We start from the raw sequence: 26,994 nt of genomic DNA, 5'->3' as shown, positions 1-26,994 counted from the left end.
AACAGAATCTGGCAACCCGATGCATTGCCAACAGTAAACAAAATGTGTCCTAGGCCACACACATAACCTTGATGGGCTGCATGAAGACCTGGGCCACAGGTTGCCCATCACTGCTGTGATATCTTCAAGCAGCCACAGAACCACCCACTACAAATATGGATATTTTACTTCGAAAACATCAGACTTCGCATTTTCTATACAATAAATTCTTACACATGCATAAATTACTATTAGTAAGCTATATGTTTCCAGGTTCTCAGTTTAAAATAAAAGGTAATCTGCCATACAACAGAAAAACCACCTGTTAAGTGTGATGTCTGTAGATTTTGGAGCGACTGCAATTTTATGTCAGACAAACATCCAGAAATTCTCTTGTTCATCATGAAACTTCTGCTCCTAGAATGAGACAGTGTGGAATGGAAACACAAGAGAGAAATAGGTCTTTATTTACATTTATTCCAGAAGGGCAATGGAAAACTACAGACATCTGCCTCAAAGATTAGTGAGAATCCCACTTATATTGCACTGACTGGATCAAAACAGCAGTCTCTAGATGAACCAGTAGTGATTGTGGTAGTTCCCTCTAAGGGGTGCACCTGCATAGGCGCACACCAACAATTTGACTCAGCTGCTCCAAGGCAGGGCTGAATAGTGGGCAGCTGCCTTGTCCAGAAGCAGCTGGGTAGTCACAATGTGGCCCTAGCTCTGGCCTTAGCTACAGCCCTTCCGCAGGACTGGAGCTTCAGCCAGGATGGGCTGCATGGCAGTCATGGGAGCTGAAGCCTGGGCCACAGTACTAAAAATAACACCACAACCAGTCTCTAGTCCCGGTACATGTGGCAGTCACCCGCCCTGTGACCCCTCCCCGGGAACAGCTGGGGCTGCGTGGCAGTTTGTGGCCAGGACCATGGTCCTAAAAATATCACCATGGCCCTGGTTCCAGTCCTGGTACACAGGACGTGGCCACACGCAGCTGCTGTGTGCGCCAGAACTGGAGCCAAGACCATGGTGCTATTCTTAGTACAGCAGCCCTGGCCCCAGCCCCAGCTGTTCCCAAGGTGGGGCTGCATTGCAGGAGGCTGCTGCATGTACTAGGCCTGGGATGTGGTATGAAAAATAGCATCACGGCCCTGGCTCCAACCCCAGCACAGGGGGCAGCCGCCTGCCATGTGGCCGCCCCACAGCAGGGGCAGAGGTTAGGAAGGCAGAAGGTAAGTGAAGGGGCAGGGAGAGAACTAAGGGTGAGGAGAAGGGGCTAGGGCAGAAGAAAGGGGAAGGCACTAAGGGGCAGGACAGTGGAGAGACAAATGCCAGGGGGCCAAGAGGCAGCAATGAGAGGAAAGGGCAAGGGGCGGGTAAGGTGTCAGTGGGAGTAGGGAGGGGATAGGGTGATGCTGGGAGAGGAAAGGGGGCAATGGGAGCAAGAGGAAGGAAGAAAAGAGGGGAGGAGTGGGTGCTGGGAGAAGAGGGATTGAACGGAGCTGTGGGCATGAGGAAGGCAGGGGATGGAGCAAGTCATGTGTGAGGGTGCAGAGGGGTGAGGAAAACTGGGACAGAGGGTGGTGAGGGGGCGGGCACCAGGGAGGAAGAGGGCAAGGAGGGCAGGTGTTGGGAGGGCAGGCGAAGTCAGGGAAGAGGGAGGCACCAGGAAGGTACAGGGGGTAAGGGAAGGTGCAGATGTCAAGGGATTGTGGGGGTGAAGCAGAAGGGCAGACACTTATGAGTGTCAAGAGGAGGGTTAGGGCAGAGGAGAGTGGCAGGGCAGGTAGGTAGAGGGAGGTGTTAGAGGAGAGAGGATGGAGATGGCAGCTACGGATCATCAGAGTGGGGCTAAAGGAGGGGGGAAGAAAAGGTGGGTGCAGGGGTCAGAGAGAATGGGGAGGGAGGCATGTCCCAGGAGGGCTAAGGGGACTAAGAAGGGCAGGTGCCAGGACAACAGAGGAAGGTGAAGGGTGGGGTGGCAGCAGCATGCTCCACAGGAGCAGATGGGGGGAGAGCAAGGTTGGAGACATGGCAGCAGAGAGGAAAAGGGAGAGATTTAAAATGCTTATTAACTGGTGCCACGGTGGCACACGTCCAAACAAGCGCACGTGACTTCAATAGTGGTGCACAAGACAAAACTCACTCCGCTCATGGATGGAAAAGCGCCAGGGAGGCGGCCTGGTAAAAGGGGGTTGAAGCCAGGAGTGTGGGGGGGGGAGGGAGGAGGAGATGGCCTGTCAGGAGTGGGAGGGGAGCCGCAGGAAGGCTGGCCTGCTGGGGGTGCCAGGAGCTGTGGGGGGAGCCAAGATGCTTGCTGCTTGCTTCAAGCTGCCGTTTGCCCCTCCCCCAGGTATGTGCTGCACACTTGTCTGAGGAGTGGCCCAGCACTTAAACGACCAGTTTCCTTTTTTTTTTTTTTTGTTTTGCTTTGCTTTTCCCGGCGTCAAAAATTTGCCACTTTCTACAGTTTTCCAATACAGTTTAACTATGCTTAAGTTCCAGAAAGTGCAGGTTTTACTGTACAGGCAGTCCCCGACTTACGTCGGATCCGCAGTTACGAACGGGGCTGACCCGGAGTACACGGACTGCGGGACCTCGCGGTCCCGCCGCCCGTGTACTCCGGGCGAGAAAACCTGCTCCGCGTCTCCCTGGTCTGCAGACCAGGAAGACGTGGAGCAAAGCCGCGGGGGGGCTCGGGCAGCAGGGCAACCCAGGCGCGCCTGGGCTGCTCCGCTGCCGGCTTCCCCGAGGCTTTGCAAAGCCGCGGGGGGGCTCGGGGAGCGGGGCAACCAAGGCGCGCCTGGGCTGCTCCGCTGCCAGCTTCCCCGAGGCTTTACAAAGCCGCGGGGGGGCTCGGGCGGCGAGGCAACCCAGGCGCGCCTGGGCTGCTCCACTGCCGGCTTCCCTGAAGCTTTGCAAAGCCGCGGGGGAAGCCGGCAGCGGGACAGCCCAGACTCCCACGGCTGTCCCGCTGCCGGCGTCCTCAGATGCTTTGCTCCCCGTCTCCCTGGTCTGCTGGTCTCCAGCAGACCAGGGAGACAGGGAGCAAAGCCGCGGAGGACCCAGGCGGCGGGACCGCGGTGCGTCTCGGTCCGCCGCCCGTGTCTTCCTGGTCTGCTGGGGTGGGGAGGGGGGGGCGCAGCTAGTATGCCCCCCCCCCCCCCCCCCCAAGCAGACTAGGCTTTTCTCCGGACGCCTGTGACAGAGCAGCTGGGGTGCTGCTGGTTGGTCCCGCAGCGCCGCTCTGGGCGCTACTGGACCAACCCAGCAGCACCCCAGCTGCTCTGGTCCTGATTCAGCCGCTGCTGGTCAGTTTCAGCAGCGGCTGAATCAGGACGCCTGGGGCAGAGCAGATGGGGTGCTGCTGGGTTGGTCCAGTAGCGCCGCTCCTCGGCGCTACTGGAGCACCCCAGCTGCTCTGCCCCAGGCGTCCTGATTCAGCCGCTGCTGAAACTGACCAGCGCTGACTACAGGAAGCCCGAGGCAGAGTTGCTCTGCCCCGGGCTTCCTGGAATCAGCTGCTGATCAGTTTCAGCAGCAGCTGACTTGGGGACGCTTGGGGTTCTTAAGTTGATTCTGTATGTAAGTCAGAACTGGCGGTCAGTTTCAGCAGCGGCTGAATCTGGACGCCAGTTCCGACTTACATACAGATTCAACTTAAGAACAAACCTACAGTCCCTATCTTGTACGTAACCCTGGGACTGCCTGTACTAGAATTTACGTTCAACAGTCTGCTTCCTCCAAGTTCAATTCCTTCCCATCAAATGAATAATGTATTAGACTACACTCCACCTTATCTACAAGTCTCACCCTCATCCTAGAATTCTTTAAGAGGGTGGCTGTCTTCATCAAGTCACAGGAAACAGGAATATGACTTTTCTTTCTGTGCCTGCACAGCACAGACCTTAGGTTCTGAACAATAGCAGGCATTCAGGGAAGAGGCTAGACCAGTGGTCACCAACCAGTGGATTGGGATCTACTGGTAGGTCTTGAAGCTTCTGACAGGTGTTCCTGACTAGTTTGGCCAAGAGGCCATTGAGTACCAGCATTGCAGCTGCACCTCCCCACTACTGCTGTGCAACTCCTGCCCTTTGCCTTGGAGCTGCCTCCCCCATCCCTGGAAGCCTGTCCAAGGCAGGGGAGGGAGAAGAGGAGCACTGATGTCAAGCACTCTCCCACCCTGTATCCTATATCCACAGAGCAGGGCTGGGGGCACAACAGGACTTGGGATGGAGTTTGCTGGATGCTTTTGGGAGTGATAATGCAGGGCAGGTGTGAGCCTGCTTTAGCCCCACTGTACCACCACTCAGGAACCACCTAAGGTAAGCAGGGTCCAGTCGGAGCCCGTGTCCTGAAACCCTACTCCAGTCATAAACCCCCTCCTGCCCTTCATATCCCTGCCCTAGCCCCAAGCACCCCTGCATCCAAACATCCTCCCAGCCTGCACCTAGAACCCCTTCCTGCACCCCAGCTGCCTGCCCCAAGATCAGCTCAGTGCCCCTCTTGCACTCCAAATCCCTTAATTGAAGACTAGAGTCTGCACCCTAACCTGCTGCTCCAGCCTGGTGAAAGTGAAGGAGAATGGAGGAGAGAGGGAGGGAGGGAGGGAGGATGGAGTGAGCAGTGGTGGAGCCTCGGAGAAGGGGCACAAAGGAGGTGGGGGCAAGGGTATTTCGGTTTGAGGTAGATCTTGGCTTGCACTTAAATTCAAGTGATCTCATGCATAAAAAGGTTGGAGACCACTGGGCTAGACTAACCACGGAGATCGTGTCTCCTCTAAGAAAAGCAGTTTTGTTTTTCAAACCCTCCGTCTTAGCTAATATATGATATCTACTACATGGAAAATCCTAGTGCTGAAAAGGCAGTTGTAAGTTTTCATGTTTGCTGGGCAAGATAAACCCTAGGCGACCTCCTTGCGAACATGCGGTAAAGCCCCACTCCCCTCAACCTTCTTTCTTACATTCCCTGAAAAGATACAAGGCCCCTGCCAAACCACAGTGGTGGGGTGGGGAAGGAGCCACAACCCACCCCGCACAGCACCACGCAGCACATCCGCCCTCTCAGTTGGCCTGTGAGATACCTCTTCTCTCCAGCCCTAGACCAGGCCGGGGGAAGGGGAGCAACAGGCCAGCCAGTGCACTCCCCCTTCTCCCCTGCCTACTTCTGCCCTCTGGTCTGGGAAACACCATCAGGCCCAGCCTATGTGCCCTACCACACTGGGCCTCTCCTTCCCAGCATGGCCCCCTCGGGACAAGCAGACAGGCAGGGTATGCAGTCCCCCTTATCCTGGGGACAAGCCAATGGTCACCCCCCACCTCCTGCCCTAAACTCCCCCTCCTCCCAATCCCCTGATTCCTGCATCTCCTTACCCCCCAACCCTCTCATACACCACCCCCACATTCCCAGCCCCCCTTCCTGAGCCCCTCCTCAACCGCCCATCCTGACTGCTGCACTCCCCATCCTCGTACCCTGATCCTTCCACATTTTCCCTGAAGGGCCCAGGCAACGCCAGATAAGACTTCTAGTTCTACTATATATTTGAGAATGTATGTGCATGTCAGTCAATCTGTTTGCTCAAGAACTTCTCCTCGACAGCAAGAGCTAGGACCACCAAATTTGGTATGCAGCTTCCTATTATCAGAACTTAAAATAAGGTCAGGGTTTAGTTATGCTATTTGGGTGTACTGTCTAATTACCACAGAGGGGCAAGCAAGGGGCCAGAAATGGGAACCAGGACAGCTATAACTAACTGCGATAGCAGGGGGCAGGTGTGGAGAAAAGGACAGCTATCTACTATTTATCCGAGAGAGAGACAGAGACAGAGAGAGACACATATGCACCCCTCCCACTTGCTGTGCCTGCTGCAGCTGCCATGGACAGATGCTTCTCACCTGGCCCCAAACTGCTGTGGTGAGAAAGGGATGGGATTGTCCTCTCTCCCTGGGGCACCCTGCATACTAGATCAGTCACCTACAGCCCCACCCTAGAGCAATGATTTATTTGCTGGTTGACCAACCTAACATCATGTTTTTGGGAGAGTGCAAAAGTACACAGAATTCTTTTCCAAATGTGTGATGTAAATCTACACATTTTAAAATGAATCCTTACTTGCTCTGAATGCCAGGATCTTTAGTATTCTTTTTCCCCTGCTATAGTAAGCAACATCACAAATCCCTGTAACGCATGTTGAATTCAGTCTCCTTCACCATTTGTGATGTCACCAAGAGTTACTGAAAACACACAGAACCTTGAACTCAGGTGTTGACAGGTCAAGAGCTTTTTCTTTCAATTCACCTTTATACAGGGTATTGGTTTTTTAAAACAGATTAAATACACAGCAGACTGACAGTGCACAGGAATAACATTCCAGTACTGTCCAGTAAGTGACTTCAGATGAGAAAAATATTGCTGTTAGAAGTTCTTTAAAAAGATTCTGACAGTCAGTTTCTTTATTTCTAGTCTAAATATTGGTTAGAATAATGTTCTATTTAACCCCAGGGTAGAATTTACTTTGGGCTGTCAACAATGCATATAAAGATTTACAGCAGCTGAACTATACTGCTTTACTAAGAAATAACAGTATCATATCTGTGCACAGTAGCAAAGCTATAATTAAGGATCTGTCAGCATTTCCATTATAAGCTACTATTTGCAGGAGTTTGCAAATCAGTCAAATTATGTTACAAGGTTACAACTTCATGTGCAAGGTCTTGGCTCAGACACAATTTACTTTTTTTTTTAAACTGATTCTTTTAAATTATATAATTGTAAATGAACCTTCTGAATGAGACACTGTTTTGTACTGCTGATACCTAAACACCTTATTTGAAAATAAAAGTTTTGGTTTAGATCATAATACATTTCTGTGATGGTTTCCCCTTCTTTCTCCTCCTTCCCCCAAAAAACAATCTCACACAGCTTCAAACCGTAGGACTATAAAGTAACCGCTGTACGCAAATGATAACTAATCTCTGTAGTTAAATGTACTGCTTACTTGATAATATTATATTAAAGCTTTAAAATGCCCAATAGAAAAAAACCCCCAAAACTATACTTTACCTAAATACAGTAAGTCTGCCTTTAAAGATGTCTCCCTTTCTCCACCTTCCCACCCCATCCCACCCCCATCTATGATGTATCAATGTGGCCTGAAGTTGTCGTGTGGAAATTTTTCCCCCCCAAAATTCAGGTACAAGTTAAATGCCCACAAAACCTTAACCTTGCCCCTCAGAGCTGGCAGTGGAATTATCTACACGTACTCAAGCTTTATTCACTGCATTTAGAATAGCTGTACTGAATGGAGAAGGAAAGCTGTAATAGGTCGAAGAGCTGTGATTGTGATATGATGGGACCTGGAAGACTGCGACCCTTTGGAATTGGTATGAGCCCTGTGCATGTAATCATAAGAATGAGGTGCATGCGTCCTTCACAAACTCAGTATTCCTCATTTCATCACTGCATTGTGTTGCTTGTGTCACTAGCAGGGCCCGTGATCTTCCTGCAATAGAGATTGGCCGCTACTGGTGGAAAATAAAGTGTGGGCTGTGATTTTAAGACAGGACAAGTGAAAAGATGTTTGATGGTATAGTGTGCATAAGGTGAATGGGTTCTGAAAGGACCCGTGGACTCAACATTCTGAATATTTGTACGGAAAAAAAGGAAAAAAGCATTAGAAAAGCCTACATCTTTCAGTCCTCCTACATATGACAAAGTAACAAGTGAAGGAGTAATCCTTTTTTTCCCCCTTTAGGTCTCTCTAAGTATATCACATTCACAACAGGAAAGTCACGGATATGCAATAAAAGCATACTGCAACCATTCTACAACTACTTGAACTTTGATTTATTGTATTACTATTGCCATGCGTGCAAAATAGAATAGAACAGAACATGCATGTTTGTTCAGACATTTGATTATACCAATCAACAAAGTTTTGAAAATGTTATTTTGTAATTAATAAATTCAAAAAATAAAATTACCGCCTTCTGGAAAAGGAAGAAACGTTTGTAGTACGAAGGTCAGGTTCCCACTCATCATCAGGATCATAAAATACATCATCAGCTTTGTTACTACCAATACTCTGAAAGGAGAAGGAAATCCAGTTATTTTAGCTATGTTAAAAGAGAAATAGTGTAATAAACATTTATAACTGATTTGTAAAGCAAGTACATTGTCTTTAACACTTGCATTTGCTTTTTAAAATGTATTCTTGCTTATAAGGTTATGTTGTGTACATTACACCTATTATGTCTTGAATTCATTTCTGCATTTCTGCCAACTTGCATTGCCATTACCACCCAAAAGAGGGCACTGAATAATGGTGGATTACACACTGGGATATGTCCCCATGGTTCATTGCACACTGACACAAGCACTCCCAGTGAGTTCCAAGAAAATTTGGAAAAAAAAAAGATACCCAACTCGAGACCCAAGTTCCCCGCAATCTGTTCAGTAATGCAACTTCTCATGAAGCCCCACACAGAGGCTCGAGGCTGTAGCAGAGAAGAGATCTTTCTCCCCAAGCCGAGAAGCTGCCAGGGCTGGCCCTAGCATGGATCTGCTGCAGCCCAAGGAAAGGGGCCCCTCCTTCCCATCCTCAGCTGGGAGCTGCCCAGCTAAGTTCTAAACCCCTGTCCCAACTTGAGGCCCCACCCTGCATCCCAAAGCCCTCATCCCAGGCCCCACCTCAAAGCTCTCACACTCAGCCCAGAGACTGTACACCAATTCCCAGCCTTGAGCCCCTCTCCGAAACTGGGGCCCATCTTGCACTTCAAACCTCTCATTCCCGGCCCAACCCCAAATCCTTCACCCTCAGCCAGAACCCCCCAAACCCCTCAACTTCAGCCCCACCCTAGACCCTGCACTCCCATCCAGAACCCTCACACTCGTGCACCTTAGCCCCGAGTACCCTCCCACACTCAGAACCCCTGGACCCTACTACTGCCACATGAATTTTGTTATGTGCACCAATATGAAGATGATGTGTGATACACCAGCTTTACGTCAGTGCACATAAGAAATTTCATTCTGCTCAGGGGGTAGGAAAATATTAGAGGCAACGCTGCATGAGACCTTTTACAATTGGTTGTTTTTTTTCCAGAATGTATGAGTTTGTGCACATACACACAGATACCAGCTACAAAGATGAGATCCTAGTCCAGAAATCATTTCCTGGAGAAAGGATGGAGTATAAACTAAAATGCATACAACTTACTAAAAATTAGGATTTCCCCAACCCTACATAAAGAGACGCTTGGTTCATTAAAACCTGACAAATTCTGGACTCTATTCCTGTTTGATTTCATCAGTATCTTAAGCTAAACAGTTACAATTAGTGAAGTTTTCTTCAATTGTTACAGACCTCATAGACTTCTTTCATTGTTGCTAGTTTGTATTCAAATTTTTCCAGGCTCCAAAAAGTTGCAATTCCCAGCTTGATGTTACAAACCTGCACTTGAATAGAAGATCCAGTGCCATTTCCTTTTTCTGATATATCATACCTAATTACAAAAAAAACAAAAACCATCATCACCAAAATTAACAAAAGCATGTAATAGTTGAATACTAAGAAGCTAATAATGTATCAAAGCAGACAAAGATTACTTTTGAGAAATTTATCCTAATCAAATAACAAATAATATTAAGGGCTAATTAAAATCAAGTTAATTCTGTAAAATTTACTTTTATTGTAGTCAGATTCAAGGGAGAAATTCCAAAACAACACACAAGATCCTGGCTCTTGACAAGCCTTAAAGATAAGATTTTGTTGTGTACTTATTACGAATCAGTTTACTCAAAACAGCTTGCAAACCAGCAGGGCATAATATATACTTTGTTTCAACATGGGAAAGCTAGTTTGAAGAACAGGTTTGAATTAAGAACAATTAAGCAAAAGTCTTACAAAGAAAAAAAAAAAAAAAAAAAGCTCATTCCACATCCAACAAAGTTTATTTTTTACATGTGCCCTATGAATGAATTAGATAACTCACCTGCGGAAAACTGTGTGCTTTCCTAATTTGCTACTAATGGCATTGGCCTCCTTGATCATGAGAGAGAGTTTCATGGAATCCCAGTTAGGCTTAACTAAATAAAAAAAGAGTACATACATTTATGGACAATTCGATGAAATATAATGAAATAATTACAGCCCAGCCCCCTCCCCCCCCCCAAAAGGAAACCTTTAAAGGAGTGAGTTCAGTGGACAAGGCAGTCTCATGGAACTGAAAACACAAAAAAGACAGCTAACATTTTCAAAGGATATTTCAAAACTGGAATGCTATATAAATCATGGCAGATATTTTATCAGCATAGTTTCAGAAAAATATATTCTGCCTTCTTGCTCTCGTGATCCACCTTCCATAACTTTGTTTCCTGCTCTTTGATAATGGAAGAATCTTTAGGTCTGCTGAGGAAGTACACTAATGTACATATTTTTGTATGTTCACCCAGCCAAACCAAATGTGATCAAAATATCACTCTAGCCCCGCCTGATGTGCATGTTTCAAGAAGGACAAGGACTGCTTCCTAACAATGAAGTAAAGATCTTGTAACTTAAACACAACAGAGAACATGTTAGGATCAGAGAGTAAGCTACTTGAATCCCATCTCAGCCAGAAGTGCAGCATTTTTCTCACAAGAAGTATGGTGAAAACTGAGTCTAAAGAGATCTCTCTGTCAGAAGTAAACCTCCCACAAAGTGGGAAGAGAAGGACTGAAAGCCTCTCCACTGCCTGGCAGGAGAGGAAATAATAAATGGAATGAAAGTTACACTACACACAACTACACTCCCACCGCACCACGTACTAGTTTTATTCCCATTTCCGCGATTCTGCTGGACAGTTTCTATTTCTTTGGCAATTTTCTGCTTCTCAGCCTCCAAAGCTTCAAGAATCTTTGCATGACGAATAGTATGATCTTCTAAGGCCTAAATAAGAGAAGTACATGAAAATGCTTTTAAAAGAAACACAAGATAGTGGTGGTACAAGCTCTACCATACAGTTCTCTAATCTGATCCATCTTCTGCATCAGTTAAGCCTCATAAATATTGTCAATTTTCATTTCTTGCTCAGATGCATCTCTTGGAGCATTTATTATTAAAAGTAAACTACTGAATTCAAGAAAAAGGGAACAAAATTTTATATTGATTCTTTTCTTTTTAAAATAATTATCCCAGAAGTTGGAAGATGAAAAAACTTGCACTAGTTATGAAAAATAATTAAGTTTTAGTGTCTACTGTATTTAGCACGTATAGAAACCTAACATGGGTCAAAATGTAAGGTAAGATATTATATCTATTCATGCTATTTAGAATTAATCCTTCATTTTCAGGAGTGCTATCCAACCTCCTTTCATGTTTTTATCCAATTAAACAATTTTTGAAAATATTCTGGCTCTCTCGGATATTTCCAAATACTGAGCATTCTAGGCATTGTATCTGCATGGCTACATACTTACGACTGAGGCTATCATTTTTGGGAAACTCAACATTCCCCTAAATTTGGAAGATAAGCGAATGAGCCACCATTACATACAACTAGGGGGCTGCACCCTCTGCTAGCTACACTCACCAACTTCCCCCTCTAGCCACTTGTTTCACACAGCCTGTTGACGCTGATGACGTAACTACGTCATTCTGTTGCCAGGCAGGAATATTCTGTCATCTGGCAGGAAAAACTTTTTTATATATAGACAGAGATTATAGACCTCGTTATTTCTCATTTCCCAAAATAGCAGCTGATTTAATAAGAGGGGAGCTCCATAGGGTAAATGATATATCTATACTAAAATCATTTTGAAGAGGACTATTTTTAAGAGAGCCAATTAAGTTAAATAAAAATGCAATGGTTTGTTTAAATATATGATTTATCAGACAAAATTCATGGTTTTCAGATTACCTGTCTGGTGGCTAGTGTCTCCATTTCCAGACGCTTCTTGCTGAAATGTACTTCCAACTCAAGATGTTGCTTTGCTTTTTCCAGTTCTTGTATTTTGTTAGCACTCTGTTGGTTATTCATTTCCTGAATTTGCTTCTTATGAGATTCTTCTCTCTAGAAAATCAAAGGACAGAATGAATGGGATACCGGAAAAAAAAAATCATGTCAACCCATCCACTAAAGATGGATATTAAAGTCCGTTCTTTCAGTCCATAAGAGATTAATGATCACTATAAATTAAGAGAGAAATACACTCTCTGCAATGGGAGGTTATATCCCAGTCAACAAACATCAACTACAGGTTGAGCCTTTCTAGTCCAGCATTGTTGGGACCTGACCAGTGCTGAACCAAAGAATTTGCCGACCCATGGGAGATCAATATTGTCTAGCAACATTATAAACACTTTCGCTGTTTACTGAGCTTTTAGAAGACATTTAGGGGAAAATGAGAGCAATCACAGAACACAGAGAGCCAGAACTGGTGGCTGTAAACAAATTGTATGGGACCGCAGAACACTTGGCCACACCCATGGTAAGTGGACATCCAGCTAACTAAAACCATGCCAGACCACTGATGTTGCTGGACCAGAGAGGTTCAACTTGTATTATCGAATAGAACACTTGCAGAGCAATAAAGCATCATAAATGTATATCTTTGCCACCATACATTATGCTTGGTTATATTAAAATAAATGGTTATTTACCTCTCATAACTGTTGTTCAACATGGAATAGACATGAGCAACACATGTAGATGTGCACGCACCACATGCATGAGTTCTGGAAGCTTTCTCCCTCAGTATTACCCATTTGGCCAGGCAGGGAGCCTCCTGGAGTTGCACCACTATATTGGCACATATATACCTGTGTTTGCCCTCCACCCTCTCAGTCCTTCTTGCCAGAAATCTCTGATGAAGAGGAGGCAGGTGGGATTTAGAATGGACATAAGAAACACATCTTGAAGAACAACGGTTAGGAGAGGTAAATAACCATTTTTTCTCCTTTGAGTGCTTGCTCATGTCCATTCCATGTAGGTGATTCTCAAGCTCTACCTATGGAAATAGGATCAGAGACTAAATAGATATGGACTGGAATACCGCCCAACCAAGGGCTGTCTCATCCATGGCCTGCTGCACAATTGCATAATGGTTGGTAAATGTGTGCACTAACAACCAAGTGGCTGCCCTGCAGATATCTAGGATGGGTACTTGCACCAGGAAGGCCAAACAAGGCTTGTGCCCTAGTGGAACGGGCTGTGATCGGAGGGGCCGGTCTTTTTGCCAGGTCATAGCATGCACGATGTAAAACATGATAATAGATACTGGGTCAATACTGGAAGGCCCTTCATCATCATTGCTATTGAAACAAATTGCTGCATGCACCTACAAAATGGTTTTGTCCTTTCCAAATAAAACGCTAACACTCCCCTCACATCTAATGCATGTAACCCCTGTTCTTTGTGAGCGGAATGAGGTTTTGGGTAGAACACCTGTAAGAAAATGTCCTGCGACACGTGGAATGGTGATACCACCTTGCACAGGAATTCTAGGTGAGGACATAGCTTAACTTTGTCCTTAAAGAACACTGTGTACAATGTGAGGACCCTTAACTCTGATACCCTTCTAGCTGACGTGATGACCACCAGGAAAACAACCTTCCAGGAGAGGTGCATTAGGGAGCATGTAGCTAATGGCTCAAACCAGGTGCCCATGAGTCTTGTGAGAACCAGGTTAAGATCCAACTGTAGTAGGGGCTCTTGGACATGGGGGTTCAACCTCTCCGTCCCCTTCAGGAATGGCCCAACAAACATTTGTGAAAACCTTTCCACCCCACTTTCCCGGATGAAAAGCCAAAAGTGCTGCTAGGTGGGCCAGATTGTGGCACATAATACCATCGCTCCACCTCCTTCTGTGGAGGTTTGCCACAGCATTTTGGAGATTTTGGCTGTCTTATTCAGCAGGAGTGCCACCCTGTAGATTCTAGTCTAGTAGCGAGCAATTTAAATGAAAAATGTTAGCAGGAGCATCCATCGTAAGAGTGTTAGCAGGAGCATCCATCGTAAGAGTGTCCACCATAGGGTCCAAGTCCTCCATAATTTCCCCAGGTGACAGCTGTACCCTACCCTGATGGCTTTCTTAGGTCTCAGGAGGGACCAGGACTGTTGCCAGGCTAGACATGGCCTGGGTGGATCTGCCATCCTCCTTCTACAGGCTCGGTCAGCGTTCTGATGCTTGTGCCTGAGGAAGGGGTATAATTGATAGGGTCTGCTTTTACTCCAGAGGCACCCTATCCAAGATTGTATCTGCCCTTAGGCTAAGTGCCAAGAGCAGACCCCACCAGAAACTGTCTGCCTCTAGGTTTGAGGATAGGCCCATGGGGTCCAAAATGGCCACTGGACTTTGAGGCTGCCACTGTGGGGGCCAATGCCTGGTGAGATGCTAAGCTATAGTATCGCGATTGAGACCTGCGGGATGAGGTTCTCAGTAGCACTGACTCTACCTCTGAAGATTATTTTGAGACTGACCAAAGCTGATGCATATGATGATGCCGGTGAGCAGTGCCAAGCCTGATGGTGGGCCATGGCCATTGGTTTGCCCCAGTTATGGAACAGTGGAGATGGAGGCAGCATGTGTATCTGAGGAGTGCCTGGTGATAGGGATGGAGATTGTGGCAGTGTCTGAAGCACCAGTGCCAGATGGGTAGGTGAGGTCATCAGTACTGAATGTCTGTCTGTGGTGACAAGGCACAGGGCTCCTGTCAGTGCCGAGCCTGGTGACGACGTCAGCTCTATTAAATTTCAAGCAGCAGCAAAGGTGCCCAGTACGGAGGGCTGCATCCTCCACAGGCATGTCCTGTAAGTCCAGACTGCCCACCCTCACCGAGCTTGACTGACACCTAACCAGCATAGAAGCACCCAGATGCATCAGCCATGATGGAGCTACGGAGTGTCCTACTTGCAGACGTGCTCTGTGCTCATACCAGGATGGAGATCTGCCTTTGTGGGTCTTCTTCTGCAGCACCGGTGATTGAGAGTGGTGCTGAGGTGCCATACTGGGGCCCAGTGCCACCGAAGGTCTCAGAGTTGCTGACAGTTTACACACTGATGCTGGTGCACTTCAAACCGGAGCTGAAGCCAGTGCCGAAGGTTGGAAAGCCAACTCTATAAGTAGGAGTTGGAGTCTGGAATCCCTCTCTTTTGGTCCTAGGCACTGAGAACAAGGCTTGAAACTGCGGCACAGGCAACCCCCTCAAGGGGAGGAGGGGGAACGATCATGGGAGACTTCTGCTAACACTAACTGAACTAGTGCACTACAATTAACTATTTAAATGCAAACCATTTACAAGTGAACCGCTAAGGAGGCACTTGCAGTGCAAGCGAGAAGAGTTCCAGCAAGCATAGTGGGCGGCAAGAAGGAACTGAGGTGGTGGAGGGCCAGCAGGGGTATATACGCACCAATGTAGCAGTGCCGCACCCTGGCTGGTCCAATGCGTACTGATGAGAGAAAAAGTTTCCGCATACACACCTACATGGAATGGACATGAGCAAGCACTCGAAGAACCAGCATACCCTGAAAATTGTAGTCTGCTTGTAACAGACCTTGTTCCAAGGTACACGTAGACTAGCAGAATAGCAAATATGAGAAAGAATGAAACCCCTATGCAAAAAGAGTACATTATTACAGAATATTTTGTGCAATAAGTGGACTTTTGTAAGTGCTTCAAAGGAGAGTAAAGATAAAGCCACAGATTCAGATGTTGAGGCATGAGAGAGATAGCATGAAAATTACATAGTCCATCGAAGCAAGAGCATCTTACCAGTTCTGCTTCTAGTGATTTTATCTTGCATTCATAGATTTTTTTTTGAGAAATAAGTTCTTGTTGAGCCATCTCTTTCGCAACTTGGATATCTTGCATCATTTCTTCCTTGGCTTTCAGTCGTGCCTCTTCAATTTCTGATTCTAGTCTAGTAGCGAGCAATTTAAATGAAAAATGTTAGCTTTTCCCCTTTCTTAGTATCTCATTTTAATTGTCATCTGTATTCTAAGTTTTTGTAGTTTATTGATTATATGTTCTCCCTTCCATTCTACCCCTTCATCAACCATCTCCCACAGGGGGAAAAAAAAAAAAAAAAAACCACACATATACACACACGAAGGAAGGAAAAAAAAAAAAAAAAGACTCAGCCTCCTTATTTTATGCCTTTTACACTACACATGATTTCAAGAATTGTTTTATCAAGACCAGTTCTAAAATAGCATCTGCTATAGAAACACACAAATCTATAGGCATATGGATTGTAAGAATCCAAGTTTAAGTCAACAAAGAATTTCAAATGTCCTGGGTGGGGCTCGTGTGCTGATGCAATGTTTTCAATGGGCCAATAGGATACCACATCACACAAACTAGTCTCACCTCAGCACCTCATGCTACCATCTACAGCTGGACACAAATGTTGTTCAACATTCTCCCAGTGCTGTTGCTGCTATATCAAAAGGTGGGTAAAAAGTATTTTGTGTTCCTACACTGACCTCATCAGAGTGGAAAGAGAAAGCCTGCAGCCAAAACTCAATTGGGTGTTGATTAGAGGAAGCCTATGAATAGCTACCCCGTATCTTCCCTGTCTATTTGCAGTTCCTGGGAGAGCCGTCACCACCACTCATCTGTGTGCTTCCAATGACCCCAGAAACAGAAAAATATTGAAAGCCACTGCCAACTTCCTGAAATTAAAGAAGCTATCCCTCAGCTTCACATTTACCCATTTTGCATTGCATTAAACATATCATAATCCGTATTTGGAATAACCCTCTATGAATGTCTGATTTCATAGTGAAATAGATTCCCAATTTACTCCTTTGGCAAGCAAAAAGATTCTATGTGAGAAAAAGATTTCAGAGTAAAATTCAGGCTCATCATGGAAACGTGTCATAATAAGAATTATGTATTAATTACATATAATAATAAATATTTCATGACTAGAATTGTAATATTGTGTGAGTATTCAACTTCAATTTTGGATTTTAGGAGAAGGAAAAAGTGTCCTTGTCTTGTCTTTTTTTTTTTTTTTTTTTTTTTTTTTTTACTTTCATTTATTTTTGTGCAGTTTATATGCCCATATTTTATATTTCTTGAGGACAGCATGATGCATCAGCAGATGAGTAGTTTATTTTTAATCTGAAAATGCCATACTACTTACTGCGACCTCTGTGCAACCAAAAGTTCATTTTTTGCGAATTCAAAATCTTTTGGACCGTCACACGAAAGAACAGTTCCACAAGACGGTATTTTTACTTTCTGAACCTCTATTGGGTGATTAAACCTGAAATAATGGTCTCCACCAAGAATCACTCGGTCACCCTGCAAAATAGACACACACTATCAGTCTCTAACCTTAAAATCAACTATATAATGCATCAAAATTAGAAAAAAGTAAAAATATTGAATTATCTGTCATGATGAGCAATTCAAGAGCTCTCTCATATCAGTAATCAACAGATAATTTACCATTCATGTCAGGTGTCTGCAAAGCCATGCATAAATATATTTCTATAGCAACAATGGATAACTTACATGATGCATAACTGTTGACTCTGAAATGTGTTTCCCGTTAACATATGTCTTTGCTTCTCCCAGTGGCATAATACTCACCCTACCGTCAATATTTTTGATAACACTGAAAGTGAGAAACATCAGATATGACAGCAATAACTAATCTTAAACAAAACCAAAAAAAAAAAAAAAAAAAAGCTAGCATTAAGCTACATATCCATAAAATTCACGCTTTAAATAATATGACATTGAATTTCTTCCCACCCCCGAATATTGATTATACAGTTCACACTATTCTGATATTGCACTATATGACTCAACAACATGGATTTTTAGCAATCATCACTTTGGAATGAGGTGATTTTGCATCTAAACACACTTTGCTGCTAAAATAGAGGAGGTTATGGAAAATTTTATGAAGAGGACTTCACATTATACCACATTTCTTCAGATGCTTTTTTTTTTTTTTTTTAAATGTGGAAATGTTTACATTTCTTGTACAGTATTACATAAGTGGTTCTAGGGAACACGAGAGCTGCACATTACACAGTATTTCTATAATTTGGCGAAGATAAAACTCCACCTCAGAAATTAAATTTATTTCATCTGGGGAGTTTCAATCAATGTAATTCATAACTGAGGAGAGACTGAAACCTGTTGACTGAAAATGAACCGCATATACATATCCTGATATTCTTATATAAGAATGCACATCTCTCTACTTATATACATATACTTATATATGTACGTATATACATATATTGAATCTTTTTAAATAGTTTTTTATACCAACACAGAGTGACTTTCACTGAATCCCCAAAAAGAGGCCACATAATGGCTGTCATCCTGGGCAAACAGCAGCTCCATGTGAGATGAGAGATACAAGATGAGCACCTTGTAAATTATTTCACACAGCAGTCCAGGTTAATGCAGCAATATGAGGCATAAGATATCCCATGAGAAATCCACTTCCTTATGACTGGCTAATACAGCACCATTGTGAATGCATTTACATGGGTCTGTCACAGATAGCCCTTTACAGTGGGAAGACTCCAGCTATGCTAAGCTAGCCCAGGTTCACTCTATAGCCGTGGTCACCAACCAGTAGATCGCGATCTACCGGTAGATCTCAGGGGCTCCAAGAGTAGCTCTTGAGCCCTCTCTGAACTGCGCACCTGCGCAGTGCATTTACATTAGATTTCCTCATGTAATGTAGGCGGGGCTTCAAGGAAGGGGCGGGGCAGTAGATCTTCGCCTGTTCTGAGACTTAAAAAGTGATCTTGGGTGTAAAAAGGTTGGAGACCACTGCTCTATAGTGAGACTAGGGATGTAAAAATGCAACTGTGAAACCACTAAAAATCACAGCGCTTACATGCATTGCAGGCAGAGAAGCCACCTCCCTAGGAGCCAGGCAGCAAGGGCTGCTGCCAACCCTGCTCCCAGGGAGGTAGCTTCGCTGAGGCAGCAAAGCTGCCTCCCCAGGAGCGGGGCTGGCTGCCCCTACCAGTCCTGCTCTCAGGGAGCCAGAGTGGAACCAGCCTTGGGTGGGAGTGGGGGGCAATAAGGGCCCACATAGCCACATGAAGGACCTTTCATTGTGGGGCACCACGTACCAGTGATCATCAGCAATAAGCACTCCAGAGAGCTGGATATCATGATGAGAATTTGGTTTGTATTTTCCAACTGTAGTTTGTCCTTCTTTTATCATATACAACAGCATCTCAGAGAGCTGGGGATCTTCATTGAGATTGACAAGGTTTGGCAAACGATTGTCCATCTTGAATGTAATTCCTGCTTTCTATGTGATGGATTCAGAAAGAAAACATTAGAGATTTAGCTACTATACATTTGAGAGAGTTTGTCTGTAAGTGAGCAAGTCTGTCAATCTGTCAGTTTTTTCAAGAACGCATTCTAAATTACAAAAGCTAGGACCACCATGTTTGATATGTAGCATCCTCTTAGCATAACCTAAAAGCAATTATGGGTTTGGTTGTGCAGGGGGTTGTGCAGCCTCCCCCACCTCATCCCAGTCTGGGACTGCCCCAAGCTCGAGCCTCCTACCCACCAGGCGTCTTTTAGGGAGGATAGAGGGGGCTTCAGCTTTTCCTCTCCCCCACTCCCAATTTCAACAGGAACATTGTCAGCTGTTCCTCTTTACCAGAGAGTGAGATGAAGTACATTCCGCAGTCAGGCTGGGGAGTGCAGGGAGCAGACGAACCTGTACCTGCCCTCACCGGGGGAACAAGTACCCCTCCTGCGGCTGTACTCTTGGAGCTGCAGTGGCCATGAAGAGGTGCTTCTCACCTGACCCCAACCTGCTGCGGTGAGAGATGGCTAGGGTAGTCCTGTCTCCCTAGGGAAGCCAGCATACAGAACCCCTCATCCCCAGAGCAATGATTTAAATGAAGAACAAAAAATAAAAAATAATTAAGGACCCAAGCAATGTTGGGTAAGTCTTCTAGTTTGTGTACATTTATCAAAAGTACATCATTAAAGACAGCCTACTGTGCTGTAGGTATTTAATTTTAAGGCACTGAAGACCATGAACATTATTAACTGCTTCTTGCACAAAAAAGGAATATAGATTAGAAAAGTGATTCTTAGTACAACCCCAGTTCTATACATTAAGAGGTTTATTGGTGGTAAACAATCTATACTGGTTTAATTTTTGTGGATAAAGTGTACCTGCAACTCCTTTGTTTCTTCAAATTTCCTCCGTTCTGCTTGTTCCAACTTTTCTTTCCAAGCCCTTAGCATATTAGGAAAAGAAATAAAAATAAATTACTTATTGGAATAAAATATCCCTGATCTACAAGACTGCTGCTTACTATTCAGAAGATGTTAATGACTACTGCACCTTTGCATTTCTGCCATATCCCTCTCCTGTTGGTGTAGTTTTACCCTTAGCGATGTTATTTCTTGAAGACACTGGCTATATTTCTCAGGATCTGAATTAAGAGTACTTTTCCGAGCTGTTTTCAGTTTCTCAATTTCTGCTTTCAGTTCTACAGGTGAAAAACAAAAACATAACATCTTTTTTACTAAACATCGTATCTTACATTAAGCATTATTTTAATAAGTAAAAAAAAAATTTAAAACACAAAGTGTGAGGATTTTATCCTAATTTTAGCAAAATACCAGAGAATGTGTGTTATTTAGAAAGTATCCTTTCTAAGCTTTAATACAACCCTCCAGGCACAATAGTAGGGATGTTAAATACTGGTTAAATCAATAGTCAAGTAACCTCATGAATTCTTATAGGTTCCTCAACTATTCTATAGTCCCCGGGAGCGGGGCAGGTGCTGGCAGCCAGTGCAATCCAGCCCCATTCCTGAAGGAGCCCTTGCCACTCCACACTGCTGCCTCTGTTATCAGAGGCAGCAGTGTGGAGTGCCAGGGTAGGAGCTGGTCCACGAGGGAAGCCAGTTTGAAAACAAGCTCCCCTCGTGGACCAGCTGCCTATCACCTCTTAAATGCAGAGCTGCAGCATGGGAAGGTCCTGGACCCATCACAAGCCAGGACTGACATAGGCTGCTGGCCATGCCACTAAAAAATGTACTGGCCCGGGGAAGGGGGAGGGGAAGATGCATATAGTCTGTAACTGTGGTTCCCAACCTGTGGGCCCAATCCTTACTTTTCTTTTCCTTTCCTTACTCCTACAGGGAGGGGAGGTCTGTGAAATGTTAATACACTGAAAACAGTTCCATAAGCTTGAAAAGGTTGAGAACCACTGGTCCATAGTATTAACCTATAAGCTTTTGCTTATTGGTTAATCAACTACACTATTGCATCCCTACACAAAAGTCTGCATTTGTTGTTATTTTTAGGGAGAGAGACACTTTTTATTTAACATGACTATTCCTGAAACGTGAGAGATGAAATAATCTCCTAAACTGCATGCTTAATATATGGCAAACCACTTTCGTTAGTCAACACTTCACTTTTATATTGCACCATTCTCTGAAACACACAGGTCCCACCAATTGAAAATGTATCAAGGAAGGATTAGCTAAATTAACTGATCAACCAGAGAGTTGAAGGTAGTTTATTATACTACACATCAGATTTCAATTGATCATATAGACAGATTGCAGTTAAGTATTGCCAGGTTTTTTAAATCTGCATAAATGTTTTTCAAGAACTATTAATTTATAAAACAATAACTGGTTTGCTCTCTCATATTACATCATGGGTCTTTTTATTTTTCATTCCAGTTAAATACTTATTTTGTTTATATTTATTTCTTCTGCAGAGTTCATACCTACTTATATTTTTATTTTTAATGTAAACAAAGAAAAAAAGCAGTCACCTAATAAGTAAAAAAAAAAAAATCCTACTTTGTCATCAGTCCCATTATCTCTCTACATAAAACCACATCTATATGAATACCAAAAATAATTAGCAGTGGTAACCCAATCCCATCAGTAAACCGAACAAGGAGGGAGGGAAAGTAGAAATATGAGGGTAATGCTAATTTTACACCCTAATTACCACAATCCTACTGCTAGTACTATAACAACCTCTATCATACACAATTAAGTTGAAAGAATCCCACCCTACCTCTAATTAATTTAGCATTCACATCTTCGTTTACTTTAGCAGTGTTGATTATCAAGCGAGCTTGTTTTGCATATCGAAGAGTGCTAAGAGTTTCCTCCACATTGCTGGCAGCAGGGCTTATTGTGGCAATCATAGTTGTTTTTGAATTTCCACCGAGACTTTCCTTTAATAACCTCCATTGATAAGAAAATAAAAGTTATTTCCAGGACTGAAACCAAATTCATTTCTTACAATTCATAATACAATTAAATAAAAAAGATTAAATAAAAAAAGGCTGCATGATTTACTATTAATTTTAAGATGAATTTCAAACAGATATCCAAATCCAGATCATGTGGCTGCTCCTGCTTACAGATACAAAGCAAGTTTTTCTTATGCTTTGAGAGAATTCAATCATCTACTTAACACATCTGAATAGCTTCTCCCTTTTATATTTTAACACTCTTACAAGCCACAGAAACTATTATACGTAAGCATTTCTGTTTTCCATTTAAGCCCTCCTGTTTTTAGAAAACATACATCTCAAAGATAACAGAACAAAAATGCCTGACAACTTATATTTTCACTAGCACATCAACACCATGGAAGATTTCAGATGAAATGTATTGCGAGTTATGGGTGTAGGTCACATATCAATTAATTGCTTTAATTTCTTAGTGACAAAACTGCATTAAAATAGGTTTAAAATTCAGATGACAGTTAACAGCAAATTCTGATAGCAATACATTTCTCCAACTTTCGTCTCATCATCTCATAAATTATACAATTTATGTGGTCTCTAAAATTTGCCAATGATTTCTAGTTCTTTGAGCAATTTACAAGACAGTAGACCTTGCTATCACAGTGGACTGTGAGAGGACAAATAGTTAACACTATGCACAAGTTTTTCCCATTTCTGAATTTAAAAAAAAATAAAATAAAAAAATAAAGCTTCTTTCCCTATGCATTTTTATATTTTTCCCACTCCAGATTTAGTATTTATAGCAATTGCTACTAAAGCCCTTGATTTACAGAAAGTCCTGTTCTGACTAAAATTCAAGTGTCAAGCATGTATAAGCACAGGCCATTTGCCTCGATAAGCTGATCTATAGGAGACAGACGAATGGTACCATAAGAACTACTCATTCATAGTTTTAAGGTTTGTTCTTCATCTTTAAAAAAATTAGCTGATTCCCAGTGCATGACACTGTGGAACTAGTTCAGTACCAGTGAGGAGAATAGGGAGTGTGTTATGTCAATGATAGAGGAAGGGTACTGGCTGTGGGAGGCAGGGAAGGGAGTAAGACCACAGAGTCCTACCCATAGCTCCTCTCGTGAACTGTGTGTCTAATGTGACCTGCCTTCCCCATAACTAGTTCAATCAGCCTGGCAACTTGCTGACAGATCTGTCTTTAGGAGGAAATAAGTCATCATGGAGACAAAAAGGCAAGGCCAGCAAACAGAATATTCAATACAGTTTCCTCTCTTGGGGGAGGGAGATTTGGTGTTCAACAGATGCCAGAAATGTGAAAGACATCTCTTCAGTGCGGAGAGAAAAAGGGAATACAGGGAGTCCCCGAGTTACGCGGATCCGACTTATGTCGGATCCGCAGTTACGAACGGGGCTTTTCTCGCCCCGGAGGACGGGAGCAGCGGGACGCCCAAATGCACCGCGGTCCGCTGCCCCCATCCTCCGGGGCGAGAAAAGCTGCTCCCCGTCTCCCTGGTCTGCAGGGAGACGGGGAGCAAAGCCTTGGAGCACGCCCGCAGGGGGACAGCTCAAGCGTGCCTGGACTATTCCGCTGCCCGCGTGCTCTGCGGCTTTGCTCCGCGTCTCCCAGGTCAGCAGACCAGGGAGACGGAGCAAAGCCGTGGAGGACTTGGGCGGTCCCGCCACCGCCGTCTCCCTGGTCTGCTGGGGGGGGGGGGGGGGAAGAGGGGTGCAGCTAGTGCCCCCCCCCCCCCCCCAGCAGACCAGGCTTTTCTTGCCTACCCCTGGGGCAGAGCAGCTGGGGGCTGCCGGGTTGGTCCCGCAGCGCCGCTCCGGACTAACCCGGCAGCACCCCAGCTGCTCTGCCCCAGGCGTCCCCAAGTCAGCCACTGCTGAAACTGACCAGCGGCTGACTACAGGAAGCCCGAGGCAGAGTTGCTCTGCCCCAGGCTTCCTGGAATCAGCCGCTGATCAGTTTCAGCAGCAGCTGACTTGGGGACGCCTGGGTTTCTTAAGTTGAATCTGTATGTAAGTCAGAATTGGTGTCCAGATTCAGCCGCGGTTGAAACTGATCAGTTTCAGCAGCAGCTGATGCCAGTTCCAACTTACAGACAGATTCAACTTAAGAACAAACCTACAGTCCCTATCTTGTACGTAACCCGGGGACTGCCTGTATGAGTGAGGTGAGGGCACTGCTGAGAGAAGAAAAGGCATCATAATCATTTCCTCATCTACAGTACAGAAAACTGAGGAAGAATATATTGGTCCCACAATAGACACCCATGGTTAACAAAATATGAAAAAATATTTTTCAAGATTACTTTTTTTTCATACAATTTGTAGAAGTGAGAGTCTATAGATGCATGAATCTGCTAAGACTCATCTGTTTCTTTGTTCTCCACAGAATTTACCAATTTCTTCATAATAGCTCTTCATGAAATATACATACCACGTAAGGACAGATTCCCGATAAGGAATAAAAGCTCTCCTTTTGTTCAGAGATTGCTCAGAAAGTGCAGAAATAACTTTCCCCAGAGTCAGCAGTGATTTATTAATACTCACACCCTCCTATATAAAGCAGAATTTAAAAAAATGCATCATTCTGAATATAAAACATTACTAAACATTTTTTAAACTGACAAATTGATAAAACAGAGCCTAACAAGCTGGCAGTGTTCTCCTGTGAACCCACCCTGTTAATAGGTGGCACTAGTCCTATCGGAAGATGCTAAGTCCAGGTCTACAATAGATCTGGAAGGTCTGATTAAGGTGTACAACTCCAGCTATGTAAAATATGTAGCTGGAGCCTGCTTAGCTGAAACTGAGTTTGGCACCATCTTCACCGAGGAAGGCCAACATGAGCAAATGCTCCCATTGGCTTCCCTTACTCCTCGCAACTGCAAGGAGTACTAGCATCAACCGACACCACGCTCAGTGTTCAATTTAATGGGCCTTAACTAGATCCACTAAATCAAAACCCAGAAGATTAATCCTCTGGCGTGGCAAGTGTAGATGTGGCCTTACTGAGACATGCTAATTCACTGATGCAGATCTAGCGTACTAAATCCACTACTGATGTAAAGGACACAAGAGTAGCCCAGAAAGAGCTTCAATCTGATGCCATGAAGACTTGTGTTTTGGACTAAGCAGTTCCAAGGAGCAACACTGGAGAAGGCTAGGGAGAAGACCTAGATAAGTTTACAAAAAGATAAAATGTGTTTTTGTTAATGAAGCCAAACCTCAGGAAGGAGTGAATTCTGACTGTGCAGTGTATAGACACTTTTAAAGCAAGTTAGAAATGATACTTGCGCACACAGATCACTCCCCCACTCCTGTACTTTCTAGCTTCTTTGAATTATGAAAAACAGAGGTAAGCAAGTGATAGAAATGTAGCCGGGTTAGTCCGGTGTAGCTGAAACAAAAAACAGGACTATGTAGCACTTTAAAGACTAACAAGATGGTTTATTAGGTGATGAGCTTTCGTGGGCCAGACCCACTTCCTCAGATCAAATAGTGGAAGAAAATTGTTACAACCATATATGCCAAAGAATACAATTTAAAAAAAAATGAACACATATGAAAATGACAAATCAAGTTTCAGAACAGAAGGGAGATGGGGGGAGGGGGGGGGGGGAGAAGAGGTAAATGTCTGTGAGCTAATAATATTAGAGGTGATAATTGGGGAAAGCTATCTTTGTAATGGGTAAGATAATTAATGTCTTTGTTTAAACTTAGGCATAAAGTGTCGAATTTAAGCATGAATGACAGTTCAGAGGATTCTCTTTGAAGTGTGGTCTGAAAAGGTCTTTGAAGCAGGATGCAGGTAATCAAGTCGTTGAGACAATGTCCTTTCTGGTTGAAATGGCAAGAAACTGTTTTTTCTTTGTGATCCTGTCTAATATCTGTTTTGTGGGAATTGATTCTTTGGCGAAGTGTCTGAGACGTTTGTCCAATGTACATAGCAGACAGACACTTTCGGCACATGATAGCATAAATTATATTTCTGAATGAGCAGGAAGATGTGTTCTTGATCTTATAACTTAGGACCTAACCAAGTGAGTTATCTTACTCATTACAAAGATAGCTTCCCCAATTATCACCTCTAATATCATTAGCTCACAGACATTTACCTTCCCTCCCTTCCCTCTCTCCCCCCCATCCCCCTCCTGTTCTGAAACGTGATTTGTCCTTTTCATATGTGTTCATTTTTTTTAATTGTATCCTTTGGTATATATGGTTGTGACAATTTTCTTCCACTATTTGATCTGAGGAAGTGGGTCTGGCCCATGAAAGCTCATCATCTAATAAACCATCTTGTTAGTCTTTAAAGTGCTACATTGTCCTGTTTTTTGTTAGAGGTAAGTAAGTGTTTATCCTTAGCGTCAGACATAAGAATATTCAGCTTTGTAAATTAGAAAGAGTGTGTGACATATGAGATAAAAGTTAAAGCAAGCATTTAATATCTAGCATTTTGGAAGACCACTAGACTACAAACCACAAATGTTCAAGCCTCCAATGCAAAAACCACACTGAGAACCACCTTCTCCTGTCTTTTTTTTTTAATGCTTATTTAGGTATAATCAAATCAAGTTAAAGCAGATGCGATATTTTCCATGTTAATTCGCTATTTATACGGAACATGTAATGTGACACACAGGTCAATTCTAATTTACATTCATATACATTTTAAAACAGTAAAAACTGGTGAAAAATAAAGTTCTAGATGGAAAAGTGTAAGATTCTAGAGAAAGCAAGTTAAGTCATGGGAATTATGCTTATGAAA

The 26,994-nt window shown here is 44.0% G+C and overlaps 1 protein-coding gene across 3 annotated transcripts in view; it reads right to left on the bottom strand.

The window, feature by feature from the left end:
• The window catches only part of KIF14 (kinesin family member 14), a 65,941-nt gene that overhangs the window by 18,880 nt on the left and 20,067 nt on the right, over positions 1-26,994 (bottom strand). For all 3 annotated transcript variants that reach the window (XM_006135392.4, XM_075936679.1, XM_006135393.4), the window contains exons 10-23: positions 24,661-24,779; positions 22,022-22,194; positions 20,319-20,466; positions 20,147-20,210; positions 19,075-19,259; positions 17,483-17,585; positions 17,109-17,269; positions 15,731-15,878; positions 11,877-12,029; positions 10,786-10,906; positions 9,972-10,065; positions 9,344-9,482; positions 7,962-8,062; positions 302-396 (exon numbers count right to left, since the gene is read on the bottom strand). In XM_006135392.4, coding sequence (XP_006135454.2) covers positions 302-396; positions 7,962-8,062; positions 9,344-9,482; positions 9,972-10,065; positions 10,786-10,906; positions 11,877-12,029; positions 15,731-15,878; positions 17,109-17,269; positions 17,483-17,585; positions 19,075-19,259; positions 20,147-20,210; positions 20,319-20,466; positions 22,022-22,194; positions 24,661-24,779 — 1,804 coding nt within the window. The remainder of the gene's footprint in view (positions 1-301; positions 397-7,961; positions 8,063-9,343; positions 9,483-9,971; positions 10,066-10,785; positions 10,907-11,876; positions 12,030-15,730; positions 15,879-17,108; positions 17,270-17,482; positions 17,586-19,074; positions 19,260-20,146; positions 20,211-20,318; positions 20,467-22,021; positions 22,195-24,660; positions 24,780-26,994) is intronic.

The sequence above is a fragment of the Pelodiscus sinensis genome, chromosome 9 (assembly GCF_049634645.1).
Source record: "Pelodiscus sinensis isolate JC-2024 chromosome 9, ASM4963464v1, whole genome shotgun sequence".
In the NCBI taxonomy this organism is placed as follows: Eukaryota; Metazoa; Chordata; order Testudines; family Trionychidae; genus Pelodiscus; species Pelodiscus sinensis.
Note: the sequence above shows the minus strand (reverse complement) of the source record. Positions and strands in the feature narration are given on the sequence as shown.